A 21,273-nucleotide genomic window follows, 5' to 3' on the forward strand; every position below is an offset into this window, starting at 1 on the left:
TGTATGCAGTGCTAATAGATGTGGGGGGGGGCGCTGCAGCAGCTGCCACAGTGGGCCAGTTTAATGGAGGAAAAATGCAAAGCGTGGCTTCCGTGGCTGTGCACGTATTGATCAGAGGTCATGGTGGCCGGCGATGGCTGTTTGCACACGAGTTGAGTTTGCATGTGCACTTTTGTGTGTTTGTACGCCAGGTCACAAAAGGCATAACGGCGAAACAGGCCGGGCTAACCTCAACTCCGCCGGTTTTGTATTTGAAAGCGCTTGGTAAGTTGACACCGCAGCTCGAAGCCGAAGGCGCCGCGGGGACTACTCGAATCGGGGCGCACAAAGAGGACGCCGGAGCGTATTGTCAGACATCATTTCTGTAGATGAGTCTATGAAAACAACTCTGGCCCCTTTCCCAATAATCCCCCTTCCGATATCGCACCCCCGTTCCTCCCTCCTCCTCTTCCGCCTCCTCCGTGACCTCTTCTCTTCCTCTCTCCTCCTTTCTTCTTCCCCTCCCTGAACTCCCCCTCTCTTCTCCTCCCCTCTGTCCAATGCCTTCTGTGGCACAATGAGACAGAGATAGGAGGAGCTGAACAAGCAACCCCCACCTCTCTCTCACACACACACACACACACACACACACACACACACACACACACACAGTGAGGGGAGGGGCTGACAAAGTCTTTGTGTCAGAGGGAGAACCACACTGAGTGACAGACACACTGCTATCATGTGCATGCACACATTCAGTAACATACACCAGACACACAAAAACACATACCATCCCAGGTCTATTATTCACACACTTGTACATCCTGATATGACCACATTGAATGGTCACACACAACTGCACAAAACACATACACACACACACACACACACACACACACACACACACACACACACACACACACACACACACACACACACCAAGGGGAAGGGAGCATCTTGAGGGCATGTCTTAAATATGTAAATCCCTGGAGAGAAGAAGGGGTGTGCGTGTGCGTGTGTGTGTGTGTCTGTCTGTCTCTGTGTGTGTGTGTGTGTGTGTGTGTGTATGTGTGTGTGTGTGTGTGTGAGAGAGAGAGAGAGACAGAGAGAGACTAAATGCATATGTCTAAACATGCATTGTTGGGAAACCTATTGCTTCCATGCATTTGCGAGTGTGTGTGCATGTGTGTCACACCACACCAGGCAGACATGGGCAGCCGTGTCCCTGCTGAGGACCCGGGGGGGGGGGGGATAAATAACCTTTTAAGCATAGGTTAACCCCAACTCCTATCTCTTTCAGCCTGAGGCTCAGAGACCTTCAGTAATGTAAATATCAGTTCTGTCCAAACGGGGGCAGATGGGGTAAACAGGGCCAGAGTATTCTCGCCACTTTTGTCAGATGTGCCGGGTTATACTCAGAGGGAGAATTTTAAATGGACCCTTTTTTCAGAGAATAATTACTGTAGGGAGGGTTTAGGGACCGTTTGTGTGTTATATTTAAGACCTCCGCCCTCCAAGAGAAGTAGAGACCTGTTGCATGTTAACTTCTGGTGATTTGGCTGAAGTTGTAGATGTAGATGTAGTGATGTACAGTGAGTGAGCAGGTTGTGACTCGTTGTCTCAAATACACTTTCATCAACAGGACACACCTCCATCTTTCTTATATACGTAGTATTTGTCCCTGACTGAAAACCAGTCATACTACCTCTTACATGTGTCGTGGCGTTTCTTTTGCAGCTGCAAACCTTTCATATTAACTGTTGTACACACACAGATTACCAACACAGGGATTGCTGGTTTGAATCCCCATGTTACCTCCGGCTTGGTCGGGCGTCCCCTACAGGGACAATTGGCCATGTCTGCAGGTGGGGAGCCGGATGTGGGTGTGTGTCCTGGTCGCTGCACTAGCGCCTCCTCTGGTCATTCGGGGGGGGGGGACTGGGGGGAATAGCGTGATCCTCCCACGCGCTACGTCCCCCTGGCGAAACTCCTCACTGTCAGGTGAAAAGAAGTGGCTGGCGACCCCACATGTATCGGAGGAGGCACGTGGTAGTCTGCAGCCCTCCCCGGATTTGCAGAGGGGGGGGGAGCAGCAACCAAGATGGCTCGGAAGAGTGGGGGGGATACAACTGGGGAGACCCCAAAAGTTGTTTTCTGTGGCCAGGAAATGTACTCACTTTCTCTCTCCAGAGGCGGTCAGAAGCCTGGGAGCATAATTTAGGAGCAGTTGGAGGCGTGACAGGGACAGTTATCCAATATGAGAATGCGATGACCAAACTCCAAACAAATCCCTAAAGGGAAACGGTCCCATTTTCCACATTATCTCCCTGTACATATATGTTGTCAGGATAATGCTCCATTAGGTGCCACTATGCTGAGCAGCTTTCTGTACGTCTCTGAAACGCCACGGGAGTGTCAGTGGCGTCACTGGCGGACAGTTGGCGAGTGTGAAAAATACATCCCTCACTTCCTGATTTCCCACTGTGTTTGGTGGGCTACACTGAAGTTGGCTATACTGTAAATGAAAATGTGAATAACAACACTACATAGGGCTGTTGTAGCAAATGCCATTAAATGCCACATAAGGGCGGCGACTCACAGATGAAATAATCTCTCTCTCTCTCTCTCTCTCTCTCCCTCTCTGAAGCCCTTCCACCCCATGGTGAACCTGCAGTGCTCTGCAGAGCTGAGGATGTTCCTGTGTGCCCTGTACGCCCCCGTCTGCACCGAGTACGGCCGGATGACGCTGCCGTGCCGAGGCCTCTGCCTGCGCGCCAGGAGCGACTGCTACAAACTCATGGACATGTTTGGAGTCAGCTGGCCCGAGGAGATGGAGTGCAGCAGGTTGGGAGAGGAAACAGACCCCGTCTCTCTACTTCTTAAATGTTGCTCTGGGTTACTTACAGTGGCGTGGCACAAGTGCACTGTTCTGCATTTGAAGTGCAGCGTCTTCCTCCTGCGGGCGACGCAGCAGTGAAGCAGCCATGCAGAGAGGATGTAAAGTGCAAGTGAAGTGCATGTGTGAAAGGGGATAGACTTGAATAGATTAGACTAGAGGGCTCTGCAAGAAGCACAGGCCGAGTCAGGAGACCTGCCAAGACCCAGGCTATTCTTAGCACACTGGATTAGTACAGAGTAGAACAGAATTGAATAGAATAGATTTGATTGAGATTTTTTAAATGTGCCTCTTTGACGCAGGCTCGTTCCAGGTTTGTGTAACGCTGTGTAACTTTCAGCTGTTTCCCATCCGTCCGTCTTCCGTCTAGGTTTCCAGATTGCAGTGAGCCCTACCCCCGTCCCGTGGACCTCCTCTCCGTCTCGGATGCCACCGAATCCCCCGTCTCCGTCCAGCGTGACTATGGCTTCTGGTGCCCTCGTGAGCTCAAGATCGACCCCGACCTGGGCTACTCCTTCATGGGGATCCGCGACTGCTCGCCCCCCTGCCCCAACATGTACTTCAAGCGGGAGGAGCTGGCATTCGCCCGCTACTTCATTGGGGTGGTGTCTATCGTCTGCCTGTCCGCCACCCTCTTCACCTTCCTCACCTTCCTCATCGATGTGTCGCGCTTCCGCTACCCGGAGCGGCCCATTATATTCTACGCCGTGTGCTACATGATGGTGTCCCTGGTTTTCTTCCTGGGCTTCCTGCTGGAGGACAGAGTGTCCTGTAATGCGGCGAGTCCCGGAAAATTCCGAGCCTCAACTGTGACGCAAGGGTCACACAATAAGGTAAGGCTGCAACATTTTCTGGTCACCCAAGGTTTTGCTTATCTTTGCACCTTTAAAGGGAAACAGTCATGATTTTCAGAATTAGACAGCATAGCCTATTGGCAAACCAGGAAGCAAGTTTCACATTCACAGATTGTCCGGCAGTGACATCACTAGCTTTCTATATGTATTTCTCTCTCTCTCTCTCTCTCTGTCTGTCTGTCTGTCTGTCTGTCTGTCTGTCTGTCTGTCCGTTCTCCAGGCCTGTACTCTCCTCTTCATGGTGCTCTACTTCTTCACCATGGCCGGCAGTGTGTGGTGGGTCATACTGACCATCACCTGGTTCCTGGCGGCGGTCCCCAAGTGGGGCAGTGAGGCCATAGAGAAAAAGGCCCTCCTCTTCCACGCCTGTGCCTGGGGCGTCCCGGGGGCCCTTACCGTGACCCTGCTGGCCATGAACAAGATCGAGGGCGACAGCGTGAGCGGCGTTTGCTTCGTGGGGCTTTACGATGTGACGGCGCTGCGCTGGTTCCTGCTGGCCCCACTGGGGCTGGACGTAGTGGTACGTTGTACAGGAAGTGAGACAAACCCAGACAGGCTGAAGACTTTCTATGTTATAAAGTTGATGAACAATTTGTTAATTTAGTGCATGTTGTATTATCTTCTTTTATTTTTCACTTCTGTAAAGTGTCCTGGGGTGTAAGAAAGCCATTAATACACTACACAAATAGAAATTATCATTATTATTAGTAGTGTCAAACTGATCAATAATTCGACAATTGTGTGTAGTGTTTCTATTTTAAATCTACTTTAGTCAGGTGAGTAGAAAACACGAGGACCCTGGCCAAATTTACAGAATTAAACAGGAACAGGAAAAGACACACACATACTATATACTATATACTATATATATTCATATATATACACACACACACACACACACACACACACACACACGTACATATATATATATATATATATATATTTGAAAAAATTTTTTTACATGTATTTCAGAACCAAAATGTACTACACGAATAGATTTGGTTGGCTGATGGATTGATCGCTGGATTTGTCGGTTCCTCCATGCTCCTGCAGGTGGGTGTGGCTCTACTGCTGGCGGGCATCGCGGCGTTAAACCGGGTCCGCATGGAGATCCCCCTGGAGAAGGAGAACCAGGAGAAACTAGTGAAATTCATGATCCGGATCGGAGTGTTTTCGGTGCTCTACCTGGTCCCCCTGCTGACCGTTCTGGCCTGCTACCTGTACGAGAACAGCTACCGGTCTGTCTGGGAGACCACCTGGGTCCAGGAGAAGTGCCGGGACTACCACATCCCCTGTCCCTTCCAGGTATTTTCAAATTCAGATTCAAATGTCTTTATTTCGAACATGCAAAATAAAATAAAAATGACCAAGCATTAAAAAAAATAACAACAAATAATAAAAATAAAACCAGACGAATTCAACAAGAATTCTCAATAGAGAATCCAACAAAAATTATATGTTCAAAAGGGAGCAGGAGGAAGTTACTACTTATAATTCCCTGCCTCCTCTCTAAACATAAATAATAAACTTAGTTTTTCAATGACTCAATAAAAGAAATAATAAAAGCGATAAAAAATAAAAACAATAAAACAACACAAACAAAAAAAGAAAGAAAGCAATAACAATCATTTCCAAGAAACAGCTACAACAGCATCCACCATGGGTGTCACAGTCATGAGAGGAGTGAAACCTCCTCCTCATCCTTGTACCTCTTGAAAATATTCTTTTTGTACCTCTTTTTGAATTGACTTAAACTTGTGCTTTCCTTGAGTTCTTCGTCTAGACCAGGAGGCCCCAACCTTTTTTGCACCGCGGACCGGTTTAATATTGACAATATTCTGGCGGACCGGGGGAGGGGCGGGGGTGGGTTAATAACGACCGGAATATAAGTTAGGCTTATAAGTCAATAGTATCATAACATTTAAAGCAACGAGCTGAAGCAGTTTTTGGGGGCTTCACTGCCTCATTAGATTGCTTGTCTCCACATATCACACGAAGGGGGCTCGGAGCATGCGAGTCACCGGTCGCAATAAAGCCGTATTTTAGGTATGACTTGTCTTATTTCCTATTGAAGGAAGCTTCTTTTTTTTTTTTTGCTGTCTTGGCCTCTGCTGTCTCTGCGTTGTCATCGTCATTAGACCTTTTATCTCCTCTACCTCTTCCGAAGAAACTCTCAAGTAACGTTTATTTTTTACCGGTACTCATGGTAGCTAGCTAGCTGCTAGTAGCGAGTGGCTCTGAGTTATGAAGTTAGTTACCATTAGTTATGAAGTTAATTACCATTAGTTATGAAGTTAGTTACCTTTGGTCTGCCGAGTGCCACGTGAATGAGTGATAATATTACATCATTGTACACACTTCAAAGTATCCTTTTCAAATTAAAAGCCCTCTAGTGTTACACGGTCCAGTTAGACCGGGTTTTTATTTGAATATTGTGTATCATATTGTTTCCTTGCGGCCCGATGCCGGTCCGTGGCCCGGTAGTTGGGGACCCCTGATCTAGATCATTCCACAAGCTTACCCCACAATATGAAACACACATACTTTTGCCAGTGTATACTGAGGTATACTCTCAGTTGTTTTAGACATTATTTTTCTGTTTTTCATTTTGGATCTTTTCTCTGTTGTTTGAATCTTTTTTGTTTACTGACTCTTGTGGTGGTACGTTGTAATTGCAGTGGTGTTTCAGCAGTCGGGGCCTATTGAAAAACCCTTTCCCCTCCTTTCAGCAGATCAGCTGCCTCCATTTTAAAACTCCTGAACCTGTTTCCAGTCTTTGGCTATGTTGTCATGTTCTAGTTTGTGTCTTAAAACTCGCTCCTCTGGGCGTCCGGGTGGCGTAGCGGTCTATTCCGTCACCTACCAGCTGGTTCGAATCCCCGTGTTATCTATGGCTTGGTCGGGCGTCTCTACAGACAGAATTGGCCGTGTCTGCGGGTGGGAAGCCAGATGTGGCTATGTGTCCGGGTCGCTGCGCTAGCACCTCCTCTGGTCGGTCGGGGTGCCTGTTCGGGGGGGAGGGGGAACTGGGGGGAATAGCGTGATCCTCCCACACGCTACGTCCCCCTGGTGAAACTCCTCACTGTCAGGTGAGAAGAAGCGGCTGGCGACTCCACATGTATCGGGGGCACAAGCCCAGGCATGCGCACACATACAGGTGAACATGTTTGCGGACGCATACATGCGTGCGTTTTTGTGTGCACACAAACACACACAGCACAAACACATGCAAGATTGTGCACAACCGTGCCGACAATCTCCCACATGCACACACTTAAAGCAAAACCCAGCGGTGCTCATAGGGGGAAGTGTGTCGGTGTGACTCTCCCGTTGCCTCTCTGCCACAGAGGAGGCTCTTCACAGAACTGTTGTGCCCCCCGGCAGGGGCACACACTCCCCCACTCATCTGGCGGGGCAGTTAATAATTCAAACAGCCCTCCTTCTCTTTTCATGCCTACCGCACAAAGACCGCTCCACAGGAGAGCACCCATGATCCCACATCCGCCCTCACAGCTCCTGTTTTGGAACGGCTGTTGTGTGGAGCTCAGAAGGGTGGATGCACAGGTGAAGCAGGTGCAGTTCAGGTTTCACACTCAGCTTTGTTTGTTTGTCTGCGAGCGACATTTTCAACACGCAATTTCTTTTAACACGTAGCCTGATCTGCTGCAACAACGACAACAGGCAGCACTCTACACAACTGAAATGCACCTCTACTGATATACCGAGTGTGTGCAACTGTACACACACACCACACACAACACAACACACACTCTCAAACACAACAAAACATGCACACACATCACACACACACAACTCAAACACACACACAACGCACACATAACTCAAACACAACAAAACATACACACACAGCACACACACACAGCACACAACACACACACAAACTTAAACACAACAAAACATACACACACACACAACACACACAACAAAACATACACACACAACACACATACACACAACACACACACACACTGAAACACAGCAAAACACACACAAACTCAAACACAACACACACACACTCAAACACAACAAAACATGCACCCACACACACACACACACACACTCACACCCTGGTGGAGCCATGAATGACCCGGTGAGCTCGGTAGCACCCTGCTTGCTCATGCTCACAAGGTGGCGTGTGTGTTTCATTTCCAGTAATCATAACTTAATTAAACATAATTTAATCTGCTTCATAACGAGTCATAAGTAGTCATAAGGAGCCATGCACACGCAGGTTTGACTTAAAGACGCACATATAGAAACACACTTCAAACGACTGCCGGAACCACCAAGGCCCGTTTGGTTTTGTTTGTCTTGGCTTTTAGTCATTAACGGATCTGACGAACCGACAACCTGTCACTGCAGCTCTCTAACTCACGGACAGGCACTGACACTGCAGTAACCTGGCTTGGAACAAACACTTGTTCTTACTTCATTCTAGAAGTGGCACGTGGACATACGCTGACTTGTCACCTGAGCGGAAATGGACCCGGATTCCTGTCTGCTAACGGGACAAAGTAAACAAGTTTTCTTCTTCTTCGTTTTTCAACGAGCGTCTAAGGGTGACCCAGCTTGATGGTAGCTGGGTCATCCACAGCCTTATGGGGGCGGCGCTGAGGCTGTAGACAGTATGCTGTTGCAGTGATGGTGTCTTCAACCCAGACGGCCCGGGGAAAGACCCACTACAGAGATGTAGCTGTTTAAGTCAGTCATCTGGCTGATCCTTTTTTTTTGGGGGGGGGGTTCCCGGGGGTTCTCCATTTTTCTCCCCAATTGTATGTGGCCAATTACCCCACACTTCTGAGCCATCCCTGGTCGCTGCTCCACCCGCTCTGCCGATCTGGGCAGGGCCGCAGACTACCACGTCTCCTCCGATACATGTGGAATCACCAGCTGCTTCTTTTCACCTGACAGTGAGGAGTTTCACCAGGAGGACGTAGAGCGTGGGAGGATCACGCTATTCCCCCCCCCGAACAGGCGCCCTGACTGACCAGAGGGGGCGCTAGTGCAGCGACCAGGACACCTACCCACATCTGGCTTCCCACCCGCAGACACGGCCAATTGTGTCTGTAGGGACGCCCGACCAAGCTGGAGGTAACACGGGGATTCGAACTGGCGATCCCTGTGTTGGTAGGCAGCGGAATAGACCGCCACGCCACCCAGACGCCCCCGTTTGGCTGATCTTTGTTGAGTCCCGCCGTTTTCAGAGTAGAAGTCGTGGTTTGACACAGCTACACCCCCAGAGACTACAATCGAGATATGGCCACCACCACAGCTTTGTGTATCTGACCCCCAACATGGATAATCATGCACAGCTCAGAACAGTGCATTAGCTGCATTAGTGTGTGTGTTTGTGTGTGTACATATTTATTCCCCTGTGCCGTCTCGTGTTTCTGTATACGTTTGACAACATTTGCATGTTTTGCATCCGTGCATTAGCGCCTTTACAGTGGCATATGTATACAAAGAGTAAGCGGGGGGGAATTGTGCGTTCAGATGTGTATTCCTACTCTTAATCTCCCACGCAAACGTGGAGTTGTGTAAGAGAGCAGCGGTGTGCAATAATCCGCTGTGTCTCCGTTCGAGTAGAATGGGGTCAGTGAGGTCACGCGCCGCCATCACATCCTCGCATCACGTCCCGGACGCTCACAGGAGCAGCACAACGCACACCGATGTGGTGTAGCGATGTGGCTTTATATGTGTTGGTCAGTTAGACAAAGCAACAGGGGGGGAAGTGGGTGATAAAAGCTGGATGCTTGATGAGGGGTTGCTGGGTGCAGGTTTTGGCGGCGACTTGTAGAACTGGAATATTATGATGCCTAGCTGCTCTTTATCTAAATCGGAGATCGTTTCATATCCTGTTGTATGATATACGACGCTGTTGCCTCGCAGCAAGAAGGTCACAGGTTTGAGCTCTGCTCCCCTTTTTTTTTTTGTGGAGTCTTGGTGTTTTCCTAGTGTGGACTGGTAAAGGCTCGAGTCCCCACCGCCATAAATAAATAAATCAGATATAAAGAACGAGTTAATAAGATAAAAATGAGATTTAACAAATTATATGTCAAATATTAAGATAACAGATGTATTTTATTGATTTGTATCACAAATACACACACACACACAAACACAAACACACACAAGCACATACAAAATTATGAAATGATGGCTCCTGAACAAAGAGACTCATCGTGCCTTTCTATATTTATCTAAAAAGCTCTTCCCCGGGGCGCAGCACTCTACTGCTCAGTACCGCTCACGCACATCTAGAGCCATGCTCTTCCCAACCACACACACACACACACACACACTCCCACACACACACACACACACACACTTTGTCAGAAGAACAGAGGCCAGTGTTGTGTATCTCCTCGTCTCCTCGGTTACTATAACTACCGGAGCTGATTCTGGATGGAGAGGGAGTTCTAACTAGCACAGCGGTGAAGCTGCATCCGGCACTGCCTCGTCGCTGTGGGCTTTTCCAGGGTTGCCAGATCGCCTGCTATTCCAGCGCCGGTGTAAAAAATTAGTTGATAACTCAGATTGCCCCTCACTTGTTGAAATTGCAAATGACATTTGAAACTAGTAAAATAAAGTATCAGCCCAAGAGGGGGTACGACAGAGGGGGTACGACAGAGGGGGTACGACAGAGGGGGTACGACAGATCAGATCTGAAGGAGAACGCTGACAGCAGTGATTCAGTCTGGTGACCTGTGCATATGGGGATCTGCCCTCCTTAATGAGCCTCATCTGAGGGTCGCTTGGCCCCGGGGCTCAATGCCTGGTCAACTCATAATGAGGCCATTTCGTCTGCATCTGTGTGGGTGTATGTGAGTGTTTGTGTGTGTGTGTGGGGGGGGGGGTAAGAATGACAGAGAATGAGATTGTGAGTATGAAGTATAGTATGAGGGAGGCAGAGAGTGATGGAATGGAGACCGGACATGCAGTGATGCAGCATGCGTGTGTGAGCAGATGCGTGCATGCACAGCGAGCTGCATGCTATCCACTGTTGCCATGGTAGAAGGAAATAGGGCTGTGCTAACCCTCGATGTGCAGTGCCGTTTTATGCTGTTATGTTCTGAGCTGTGTGCTGTGAGGCCGCCACTGCAGACAAGTGAACTTGTTTTCACATCTGCAAAAAAAAAAAAGCTTCGATTTTTATATATATATATACGTATATATATATATATGTGTGTGTGTGTATAGGCGGCACAGTGGCCCAGTGGTTAGCGTGGTTGCCTCACAACAAGAAGGTCCGGGGTTCGGGTAGTCCAACCTTGGGGGTCGTCCCAGGTCGTCCTCTGTGTGGAGTTTGCATTTGCATGTCCTTCCCGTGTCTGCGTGGGTTTCCTCCCGTTGCTCCGTTTTCATCCCACAGTCCAAAGACATGTAGGTCAGGTGACTCGGCCATACTAAATTGTCCCTAGGTGTGAATGTGTGTGTGTGTGTGTGTGTGTGTGTGTGTGTGTGTGTGTGTGTGTGTGTGTGTGTGTGTGTGTGTGTGTGTGTGTCGGCCTGTCCAGGGTGTCTCCCCGCCTGCCGCCCAGTGACTGCTGGGATAGGCTCCGGTATCCCCGCGACCCTGAGAGTAGGATAAGCGGGTTGGATAATGGATGGATGCTATGAATTAAAGTTTTTTTCCTACGTCATCTTAATGTATATGTTCTTTATATAATAGTGATCGAACCCTTCATACTGACCTCCAACCTGTTGGTGAACTCTTGTTGTTTAAATATGGCAGCCAAAAAAACAGAGTAAAAACAGGCAAGGAGTGTGTGCTCCGTGCAGGAGGTCCATCTGGAAGGCACACCGCTGGTCGGAGAGGAGGGAACAGAGGGGAGGGGGGGAGCAGAGGAGGGGGAGCAGAGCGGCTGCGGGGGAGAATAGGAGAAACACTGAGCGACCTGCAGAGAGAGAGTTATAAGTTGACAGACGGGGAAAGAGTCATAACACTGTGTTGAAGGCTGCTGTGTTTATGCCTCTAGCGTGAGGCTGCTCAGTTGTCAGTGATGATATGTGGAAAATACACACACACACACACACACACACACAAAATGAGCGCACACTGTCAGCAAGCGTGAACTTATATCCACTCATAAATACATGTGTGACTCAGTGTAGTGGATGACTGTAAACATGTCGTGCCAGAAGATCTCACATGGCTGCCTCTGGCTCCTCCTCTCAGCCAGCAGTCTCGTCTGATAGCCTCAGAGCTAGCGACACATGTACACACTCAGTGTGCGCTTTGGTTCAGTCTAAAAACCCCATTATTCAACCTTTACAATTAAACACGAGGGACTAGGGGACTAACAAAGCCATTATTGCCCTATCCCCTGTCAATGCTGTCTTGCGGGTAGTGTACATACACACTCACACACACACTCACACACACCCACACACACTCTCTCCCACTCCCCATCTCCCAGTCACCTCAGGTTATATGTGGGTGGAATCAAACCTCAAAACTCCCTCATGTCAATCAATGGACCAGCAGCAACTCCCAGCAACAAACAAACAAACACACACACACACACACACACACACACACACACACACACACACACACACACACACACACAAAGATGCATCCATGGGCGTCTGGGTAGCGTAGTGATCTATTCCGTTGCCTACCAACGCGGGGAGCGCCGGTTCGAATCCCCGTGTTACCTCCGGCTTGGTCGGGCGTCCCTACAGACACAATTGGCCGTGTCTGCGGGCGGGAAGCCGGATGTGGGTATGTGTCCTTGCTGCTGCACTAGCGCCTCCTCTGGTCGGTCGGGGCGCCTGTTCGGGGGGGGGGGGGACCGGGGGGAATGGCACCATCTTCCCATGCACTATTTCCCCCTGGTGAAACCCCTCACTGTCAGGTGAAAAGAAGCAGCTGGCAATGCCACATGTATCGGAGGAGGCATGTGGTCGTCTGCAGCCCTTCCCGGATCGGCAGAGGGGGTGGAGCAGCGACCGCGACGGCTTGGAAGAGTGGGGTAATTGGCCAGATACATCTCATCTCATCTCATCTCATCTTCAGCCACTTCTCCGGGGTCGGGTCGCGGTGGCAGCAAGCTAAGTAGGGCACTCGAGACGTCCCTCTCCCCAACAACGCCCCCCCAGCTCCTCCTGGGGGATCTCAAGGTGTTCCCAGGCCAGATTGGGCATGTAGTCCCTCTAGCACGTTCTGGATCTACCCTGGGGTCTCCTCCCAGTTGGCTGTGCCTGGTAAACCTCCAAAGGAAGGCACCCAGTAGGCGTCCTAATCAGATGCCCGAAGGAGCAGCGGCTCTACTCCAAGCTCCCTCCGGATGTCCGAGCTCCTCACCCTATCTCTAAGGCTGAGCCCAGACACCCTATGGAGGAAACTCATTTCAGCCGCTTGTATCCCATATTTCACCCTTTCAGTCACTACCCAAAGCTGGCCAGATAAAACTGGGGAGAAAGGGGGGGGGTCCAAAAAGATGCATCCATACGTTTATCTCTGTATTCACTGTTCTCACACATGCGTCATCCTGTAATCAGTATTCTGCAAAACAATCCACAAAAACAATATTCACTATCACACAGTGTACTGTGCTCCCTGTTTCTTCTCCCTGTTCAAGGGTTTTTTAGGGAGTTGCTCCTTATCCGATGAGAGGGTCCAACGACAGGATGTTGTGTTGTTGTAAAGCCCCTTGAGGCAAATCTGTAATTTTTGATATTGGACTGCACAAATAAAATTGACTTGACTGTGTGTGTGTGTGTGTGTGTGTGTGTGTGTGTGTGTGTGTGTGTGTGTGTGTGTGTGTGTGTGTGTTTGTGTGTGTGTGTGTGTGTGTGTGTGTGTGTGTGTGTTTGTGTTTGTGTGTGCGCCTCTTTCCACTTTTAGGTGGAGCAGACCAACCATCCAGACCTGGCCTTGTTTCTGATCAAGTACCTGATGATGCTGATTGTGGGCATCCCCTCCGTCTTCTGGGTGGGCAGCAAGAAAACCTGCTTCGAGTGGGCCAGCTTCTTCCACGGCAAGCGCCGCAAAGAGTAGGTACTCTGAGCCACGGCCGGGCCTTGTGGGGGCGGTGTACGAGCCCGGCGCTGGGCTCAGCGCTTACAGAAAAACAGCTTTAAATCCGCAGCGAAAACCATTTCAACTGCAGATTAAACACGAGCTAATTCATGTTTAACGTCACGCCGGCGTTTTGGCCCACCATGTGAGTTTTCCTTGCGTTGCTAATAATATGCAAAATGCCTCGCTTTGTTGTGATAATGACCAGAAAGACGAGTCAAATTTAAATCTGATCCAGTTTCCTACTGTTGGACTTGGGTCAGACAGAACTGCAGACGACTCTCCCGTGTTTGTTGTTGAGCGCCAAGAGAGACGAGCTGTGTAAGAGACCGAGTACGAGAAACTTTAGACAGTAGTGTATTTGTCATGGACTACTTCACTGCACCATCTGGTCATCCGAACAACAGCTTCGAGCACTCTGACTGGCTGTCACAGCTAGAAAAGCGCTATAAAAAATGCAACTTGACTGAAAATGCACTTGAACAGTGAAACGGCACAGGTTATGTAGTAATGATACTGAACTATGTCACGCATGTCTCCTGAGAGTCGCCAGGCATGAGGGACAGAATCCATGGTTGCGGTTACACTGGTCTTCCTAAAATCATTTTTAATGATGCAGTTGTGCCAGGATGCTTTGAAGGACAGGCTTTTTTCTTTTTTCTTTTTTTTAGTTTTGCAAAGTGTTTTTGGGCGGCACGGTGGCGCAGTGGTTAGCGCAGTCGCCTCACAGCAAGAAGGTCCTGGGTTCGAGCCCCGGGGTTGTCCAACCTTGGGGGGGGTCGTCCCAGGTCGTCCTCTGTGTGGAGTTTGCATGTTGTCCGCGTGGGTTTCCTCCGGCGGCTCCGGCTTCCTCCCACAGTCCAAAGACATGTAAGTCAGGTGACTCGGCCACACTAAATTGTCCCTAGGTATGAATGTGTATGTGTGTGTGTGTGGCGGCCCTGTGGTGGCCTGGCAGCCTGTCCAGGGTGTCTCCCCGCCTGCCGCCCAATGACTGCTGGGATAGGCTCCAGCATCCCTGCGACCCTGAGAGCAGGATAAGCGGTTTGGATACTGGATGGATGAATGGATAGTTTTTTGTTTTTATTTATTTATTTATTGGAACAAAAAACCCTAAAATTTTCCTCACGTTACTTGGGGATGAGACAAGTGTAACCGTGGCCCGCAGTGTTCAGCAGTTCTGTGTGGGTTTTTTATAGTGAACACAGGCCCCTCTCTGCACTCACCCCCTCCCCCCTCCGTACTCAAGAGCATTAACCCCCTCTCCCACCCCCACCTCCACATGCTCCTCCGCCTTCCCCTTCCACGCCTTTCACCCCTCCACCTTTCCCCTCTCCCTCTCCACCCTCCTGCGTCTCTCCCTGCCCTCCCTCCCCTTCTCTTCCTACTCCCCCTCCCTCTCTACCTGCCGCTCTCCGCCCTGCAGCGTGATGGTCAACGAGAGCCGCCAGGTGCTCCAGGAGCCTGACTTTGCTCAGTTGCTGCTCAGAGACCCCAACACGCCCATCGTGAGGAAGTCGCGGGGCACCTCCACCCAGGGGACCTCCACCCATGCCTCCTCCACCCACCTGGCCATGCTGGACGAGCCGCCCAGTGCCAGCACCAGCCGGGCGGGCTCCGTCCACAGTGCCCGCTCCAAGATGAGCAGTTACCACGGCAGCCTGCACCGCTCACGTGACGGCAGGTAGGTCCGCACGTGGAAGAATTACACACTCTTCTTACACAGACACACTTGCTGGAAGCTAAGATCAGACTACGTGATGTTTTTGTCTTTCACGATGGTCAACATGTCAGATTAGCGATCATAGTGCCAGAAATTCTTGCGGCGTCTTGGCCGGCAGACTGGCAATTTAGAAGTATGACCCCGACCAATCATCGTATGCTGCCTTTCACGATCATGCGCAAGTTGGCGGTTCGTCAGTCATGGGTACAGAAACGCTAGTGTGACGCTAGCGGTCTTGTGTTCCCAAAAGAAAAATAAAAGAGAGGAAAAAAAAAAACAATTGTGGACGCTGTTGCGGCTAGCGCTACTTGGGAATGCTAACCTAGCATAGCTTAACCAGCTACTCACCGGGTTGCTGGAGTGCCTCCGCTATTTCTCACACACATTTAGCCCATCTTTTTTGACCCTGTCATGGTCCTCCCTTGAGGAAACGTCAAAAAGGCAGGGGGTATTGGTGCCGCTGCCCAACGCACCTTTCCTCGGTTTCATTGGTCCACCTGACAGCAACAACAGCTGCACCGCCCTCTCTTTGCCATGTGTGCGCCAGAGAGTACTCTTGTCATCCTATTGGTCAACGTCAAGGAACACGTCATAGGAGATGTCGGACGAGGCAGGAAAACACAAAAAATTCTGACATGCTGGACTTTTCGCCGGGGTGTGGTGAGGTGCCAGACGCCACATCGCTGTTCTTCGATTATGTCACACTACATGGGGTAAAGACGCCCGTTTGTCGTTCCCGACGTTCATAATTGGGCCCGACGCTGGAAATTTGTCAGTGATGACAAAATCGGGTCAAAATCGGACCGAATTCGTGGTCTGGTCCTGGCATTAGTTAGATGGTTAACAGTGTTTTCCAGTAAAGAGGGCAGATCTTTGTTTCTTTCAAAACAACACCTCTTGGGGATGGAAGAAAACAACAGTAGTTAAGAGTGAGATTTATGCATTGCGGTTGTGGCAAAGGTGCCTTGGGAAGGTTTGGGGAAGTTTCTGTAGGTTGGGGTTCAAATTGCATGTGAACAGTGCTGCTGCACCTGTTATTTCTTATTGAGACATGTGAACTCTCATTAGATTTGTTTAGGGTTAAGGTGTAGAATGTGTTTGTGGGATGCAGTAAGCCTTCAGTTCTTGCAGAAGTATGTAGTGGTAGGTGTAAAAAGCACAACTTTTACATCTCGAGGTTTAGTCATGGTTCCGGGTGAATGGTTTTATATGAGCGGTGAAGAGTGTGACATCTGTGTTGGCTGCATCTTTATAGGTTGGGCCCTCACACTCTTCCCTCCTTCTTTCTGCTCTATCCTAGATACACGGCATCAGGTTTCCGGGCTGCTGATGACCGGCTACCTTATGGAAGCATGCCCCGCCTCAACGACCAATCACAGTCCAGACACTGCAGCACCAGCCGCCTGGACAGCCTATCACGACACGGCTCCACCCAGAGACTGGAGAGCCAGTCGCGGCACAGCAGCATTCGGGACCTTAGCAACGGCACCCAAGCCATCCATAGTGTTCCTGGAAACAGCATCCACAGGGTCCTAGAGGAAGATGGTGCTACGGCCTGAAATACAACCCAGTTTCCTATTGTGTCCGTCCTCAAGGTAACTAGCTGGACTCATGTTGCTGGTTACGTCCAGATAATTCTGATGGGAACTGGTTCTGTATCAGAAAGGTGGGTCGAGTTGCTTTTATGAACCAAATACAACAGGCAAACACGGGATCTGACGTGGTTAATGGGCGTACGTTTGACTGGAAAGGAAAGACTCTTTTGTCTCTATTAATGAACGTCAATGAATGTGAAATGAGCCATGACAAACTGGGACAAAAAGAGCCCAGACTGGCTCCACTCACGGAGTAGCCGCTGTTTTGTTATCCAGTTAACTGAATCAGATCTGTAGAGGATGGAGAGCTGGAAGTTCACACATGACGGGGGGGGGGGGGGGTAGTGTAGCTTGTTTACAAGTTAGCAAAGTCTGAGAGTTTAATGCCAGCTGGATTTTGAGTTGGCGCCTTAAATCGTCCAATAGGAATTAAGATTAATTTTGACCCACTTAACTTACAATGGAACTTGATCTTGCTGTGATGATTCTGGTTACCCATGTGCCAGATCATGATGAATGACTACCGGACGTATGGATTTACACACTGTTATAAGGACCTGCTGTGTGGACCTATCCAGCTGATCCCATCATGAGGAAAATACAACCCAACACTGGCCAGGAGGCTCCCCTAGTGGCTTGTTCATCCTTTCACTGTACTGAAATCATCTTTATAAATGACTTTTCAAATACGAAGAACACTATTTTCAATAAGCACTGGACATTGGATGGGCATTCTCTTGTCCATCTGTTCATTTTAGCACTCAGGTGGGTGAAAGCAGGGTATCTTATAAAGACGTGGGCCCCCATTGTCATTGTTTTGCAGCTCTTTGTGTTTCCATTAGTTATTTGCATCCACCATTTTGGAGTAATTTGCCTTTGTTTAGGTTGGGGAAGCATGTGGTGGCTGAGTGTAGTATTGCAACAAGTGAACACATCAGCTGAGGGCTTACAATGGAAATAAGGGAATATAGGTTATTTGCTGTGCCATTTATGCAGATAATTGATAAAGATTAATCAGGAAATTGTTCAAAATCTGTAAACACCAGAGAATGCAGTCAAAACAGTTTTCGTCCGGGTAGCGTAGCAGTCTGTTCCGTTGCCTACCAACACGGGGATCGCTGGTTCGAATCCTCGTGTTACCTCCGGCTTGGTTGGGCGTCCCTACAGACACAATTTGCCGTGTCTGCGGGTGGGAAGCCGGATGTGGGTATGTGTCCTGGTCGCTGCACTAGCCCCTCCTCTGGTCAGTCGGGGTGCCTGTTCGGGGGGGGGGGCTGAACTGGGGGGAATAGCGTGATCCTCCCACGCGCTACGCCCCCCTGGCGAAACTCCTATCAGGTGAAAAGAAGAGGCTGGCGACTCCATATGTATCGGAGGAAGCATGTGGTAGTCTGCAGCCCTCCCCGGATCGGCAGACGGGGTGGAGCTGCGACCGGGACGGCTCGGAAGAGTGGGGTAATTGGCCGGATACAATTGGGGAGAAAAAAAAGGGGGGGTTAAAAAAAAAGTCCTCAAAAAGCACATTCCCAACAGCACTCGTCCGCAAAGGCAACTCGGGGTTTGTTTTTTTTCCCTACCTTTACAAAAGTCTTCTATCTTGGTCATAACTGGTGGTTTATCCATTTCAAATGGATTTTCAGATTGTGTTTTTTATTGCACTTCAGGTGGATGCACCTGACAACGAAATACGTAACGATGGAGCGAGGCTTACACGTGCTGTCGGGATTGGTCGGCCATTTTAAAGGAAGGAAGGAAGGAAGCAAAATACAGCTAAATCCAAACTCCTGCCTTACACTTAACGGTTGATGCTAGAGTCAACGGGGTGTAGGCAGGGAAGTAGCCGTGATTGGCTGTTGCGTCGGCCAATCGACAGCGCGGAACCTGGAAGCGCACTGAAACATTTGGCTTAGCTAGTTTACAAGTGACCTCAACATTGCCAGATCGTACTGTAACCATAGCTAACGTTAACGCTTGCTAACAATGGAAATTCAAAGAGTTTAAACCCTAACCAACAACCAATCACGTCTACTTCCGTGCCTACGCCCCGTTGGGCCTAGCGTCAACCTTACACTTCTGATGCGATAGATGATAGTGTGTTTCTCGCCCTTAAGCTAGTTTAGACTTGTCCATATCCTGTTTGCTGGAGTGTGCCCAGACGTGTGAAGAACAACGTTAGCCCCCATGTTTCTTCTAGCGTCACATGTGCATAGATGTAAAACTTTTGTGGGTTCGTTTTGTCAGTTTTGTAATAAAGCTTTCTCAAAACAACAGCGTCAGAATATGTTCGACAAGAAATCACCACACGGGAACACAACGGCGTTGTATTTGTAACAGCCCTCCGCTTTATTGAAATACATCGGAGTCAGGTTAATATGAGTTCTCCACATAAGCGTGGCAGCCAGTATCCATACATTATTTTTTGTTTTGACCTTACACCTTAAATATTTTTTGTGCAAAAAAGAATCTACATCACCTGTAGTGGGTTATCCTCAGTAAAACGCCCAAACCATTCAAAAAGAAGCAAGTCCAAGTAAAACAACAAACCGAAAAACAAAAATGATTACATCTATAACATGCAAAACTGTACAAATTATTACAAAGCAATCCTAGAAAAAAAGTGTAATATGATATGAAAGAGCAAAATAATATAGAAGGTACTGTAGATAAGACCTCACTGAAATGCAAAGGCGTGATTTTTTTTAAATCTTTCTTTTTCCTAAAAAGGTTCCCGCTGTGGCACCTCAGCCTGCAATTACCATCAAACCAACCTCGCACCCTTCAGCCCTGGTACTGTCACCTTATGAGTCCAGAAACACCCGTCTCGAGTCCGCACTACACAGCTAGATTTATAGTCTCCCTCAATCACTCAAAACATCCATCCGTCCATCCGTCTGTCTGCCCATCCATACCTCTCAAAGTCCTAACACAATCATTTTCATGTGTAAGATGAAAATATTCATTGGTACTGACATTTCCTGAGTTTCTTTTCCTCTCTCCTCAAAAGTGGGATTTCAGGGCTCCTTTTTTCTGTACAGTATAAAATACTTGGCCAATAAAATACTCAAACTAAGCGATTCAACTCGACCTCAGCTCGCACATTCTACGGATAACAGTCCAGCAGGCAGGAGATAAGGAGACTATGGTGAGAACGACGCCTCAGAAAGATGATGATGGTTTGGAATAAAAACCAGCTTTGCTGCACTTGAGTGACAGCCGCGCGCTCAGAGCCCTCCATGCGACATGGAATAGTGGGAACGTTGGGAATGACATTTCAACAGGAATACAACTGTAGCATAGATTAGGGAAGGCTGTCGTTTAACGGGAATGAACGGCCAATTCCTCCCTTTCTGTGTTTCTCTGACTTCATTTTAGCCTGCCTTGGACAGAAAAATGCATTGTGGCACGCACACACACACACACACACACACACACACACACACACACACACACACACACACACACACACACCTCGACAGAGGAGACACAAACAACTCTCAGAATGTCCGCCTCCGTTTCCAAATGAGACTCGATCTAGACAACAACTTATGGGGGGGAAGGGGAGCAAAGTTAATTTAATTTCAACGTGTAATTGCGAAGGGGCAATGTACATTAAACAACATCCGGACAACTGTAATTGTAGCCGAGTTAGCTAAGAGGCTAGTTTCCATCGGCAGTCCCTTTGCCTGATGTTGTTAGGCATCCTAGCAAGTTCTGCTGGTCTCTGCACATCCAAAGACTCAGAGCGACAAGACAGCGCGAGCACCCTTCTGTTCGTTTCCATCGGGGATCGGTTTCTCAAAAGCACCGGTTTCTCAAAGACCAAGACCGGCCGGAGTAACCGCTTACTTGAAGGGCTCCGCACGGCATGGCGAGCCTCAGTGTATGTGCGCTGTCGTCACACAAAGAAATTAAGACGTCCGAATGCATTGCCACAAGCACTACAAAACCGCTATGACCAATGCTGTTAAGTTGCTGTGGCCCTAGATCACACCGGACCCCCCCCCCCACACACACACACACACAGCCCAACTTCTTTCACAAGGTACTGTTCTGATTATAAATAAAATGTGCTCACAAACGGCCCTGAAATTACTAATAATGCCTCATGAGGGACACTTCAAGTAACATGCTACCACTCCCCATATATATATATATATATATATATAGTGGCGGAC

General features: G+C 49.0%; 1 protein-coding gene across 1 annotated transcript in view; it reads left to right on the top strand.

Annotated features, from left to right (window-relative positions):
• The window catches only part of fzd3a (frizzled class receptor 3a), a 28,341-nt gene extending 11,279 nt beyond the window's left edge, over positions 1-17,062 (top strand). Inside the window, exons 2-8 of the mRNA XM_056294656.1 lie at positions 2,630-2,826; positions 3,249-3,711; positions 3,953-4,252; positions 4,786-5,037; positions 13,607-13,755; positions 15,207-15,464; positions 16,804-17,062. Of these exons, the coding sequence (XP_056150631.1) occupies positions 2,630-2,826; positions 3,249-3,711; positions 3,953-4,252; positions 4,786-5,037; positions 13,607-13,755; positions 15,207-15,464; positions 16,804-17,062 (1,878 nt within the window). The remainder of the gene's footprint in view (positions 1-2,629; positions 2,827-3,248; positions 3,712-3,952; positions 4,253-4,785; positions 5,038-13,606; positions 13,756-15,206; positions 15,465-16,803) is intronic.
• Positions 17,063-21,273: the final 4,211 nt, after the last annotated feature.

Source organism: Lampris incognitus, chromosome 15, assembly GCF_029633865.1.
Source record: "Lampris incognitus isolate fLamInc1 chromosome 15, fLamInc1.hap2, whole genome shotgun sequence".
Classification (NCBI taxonomy): domain Eukaryota; kingdom Metazoa; phylum Chordata; class Actinopteri; order Lampriformes; family Lampridae; genus Lampris; species Lampris incognitus.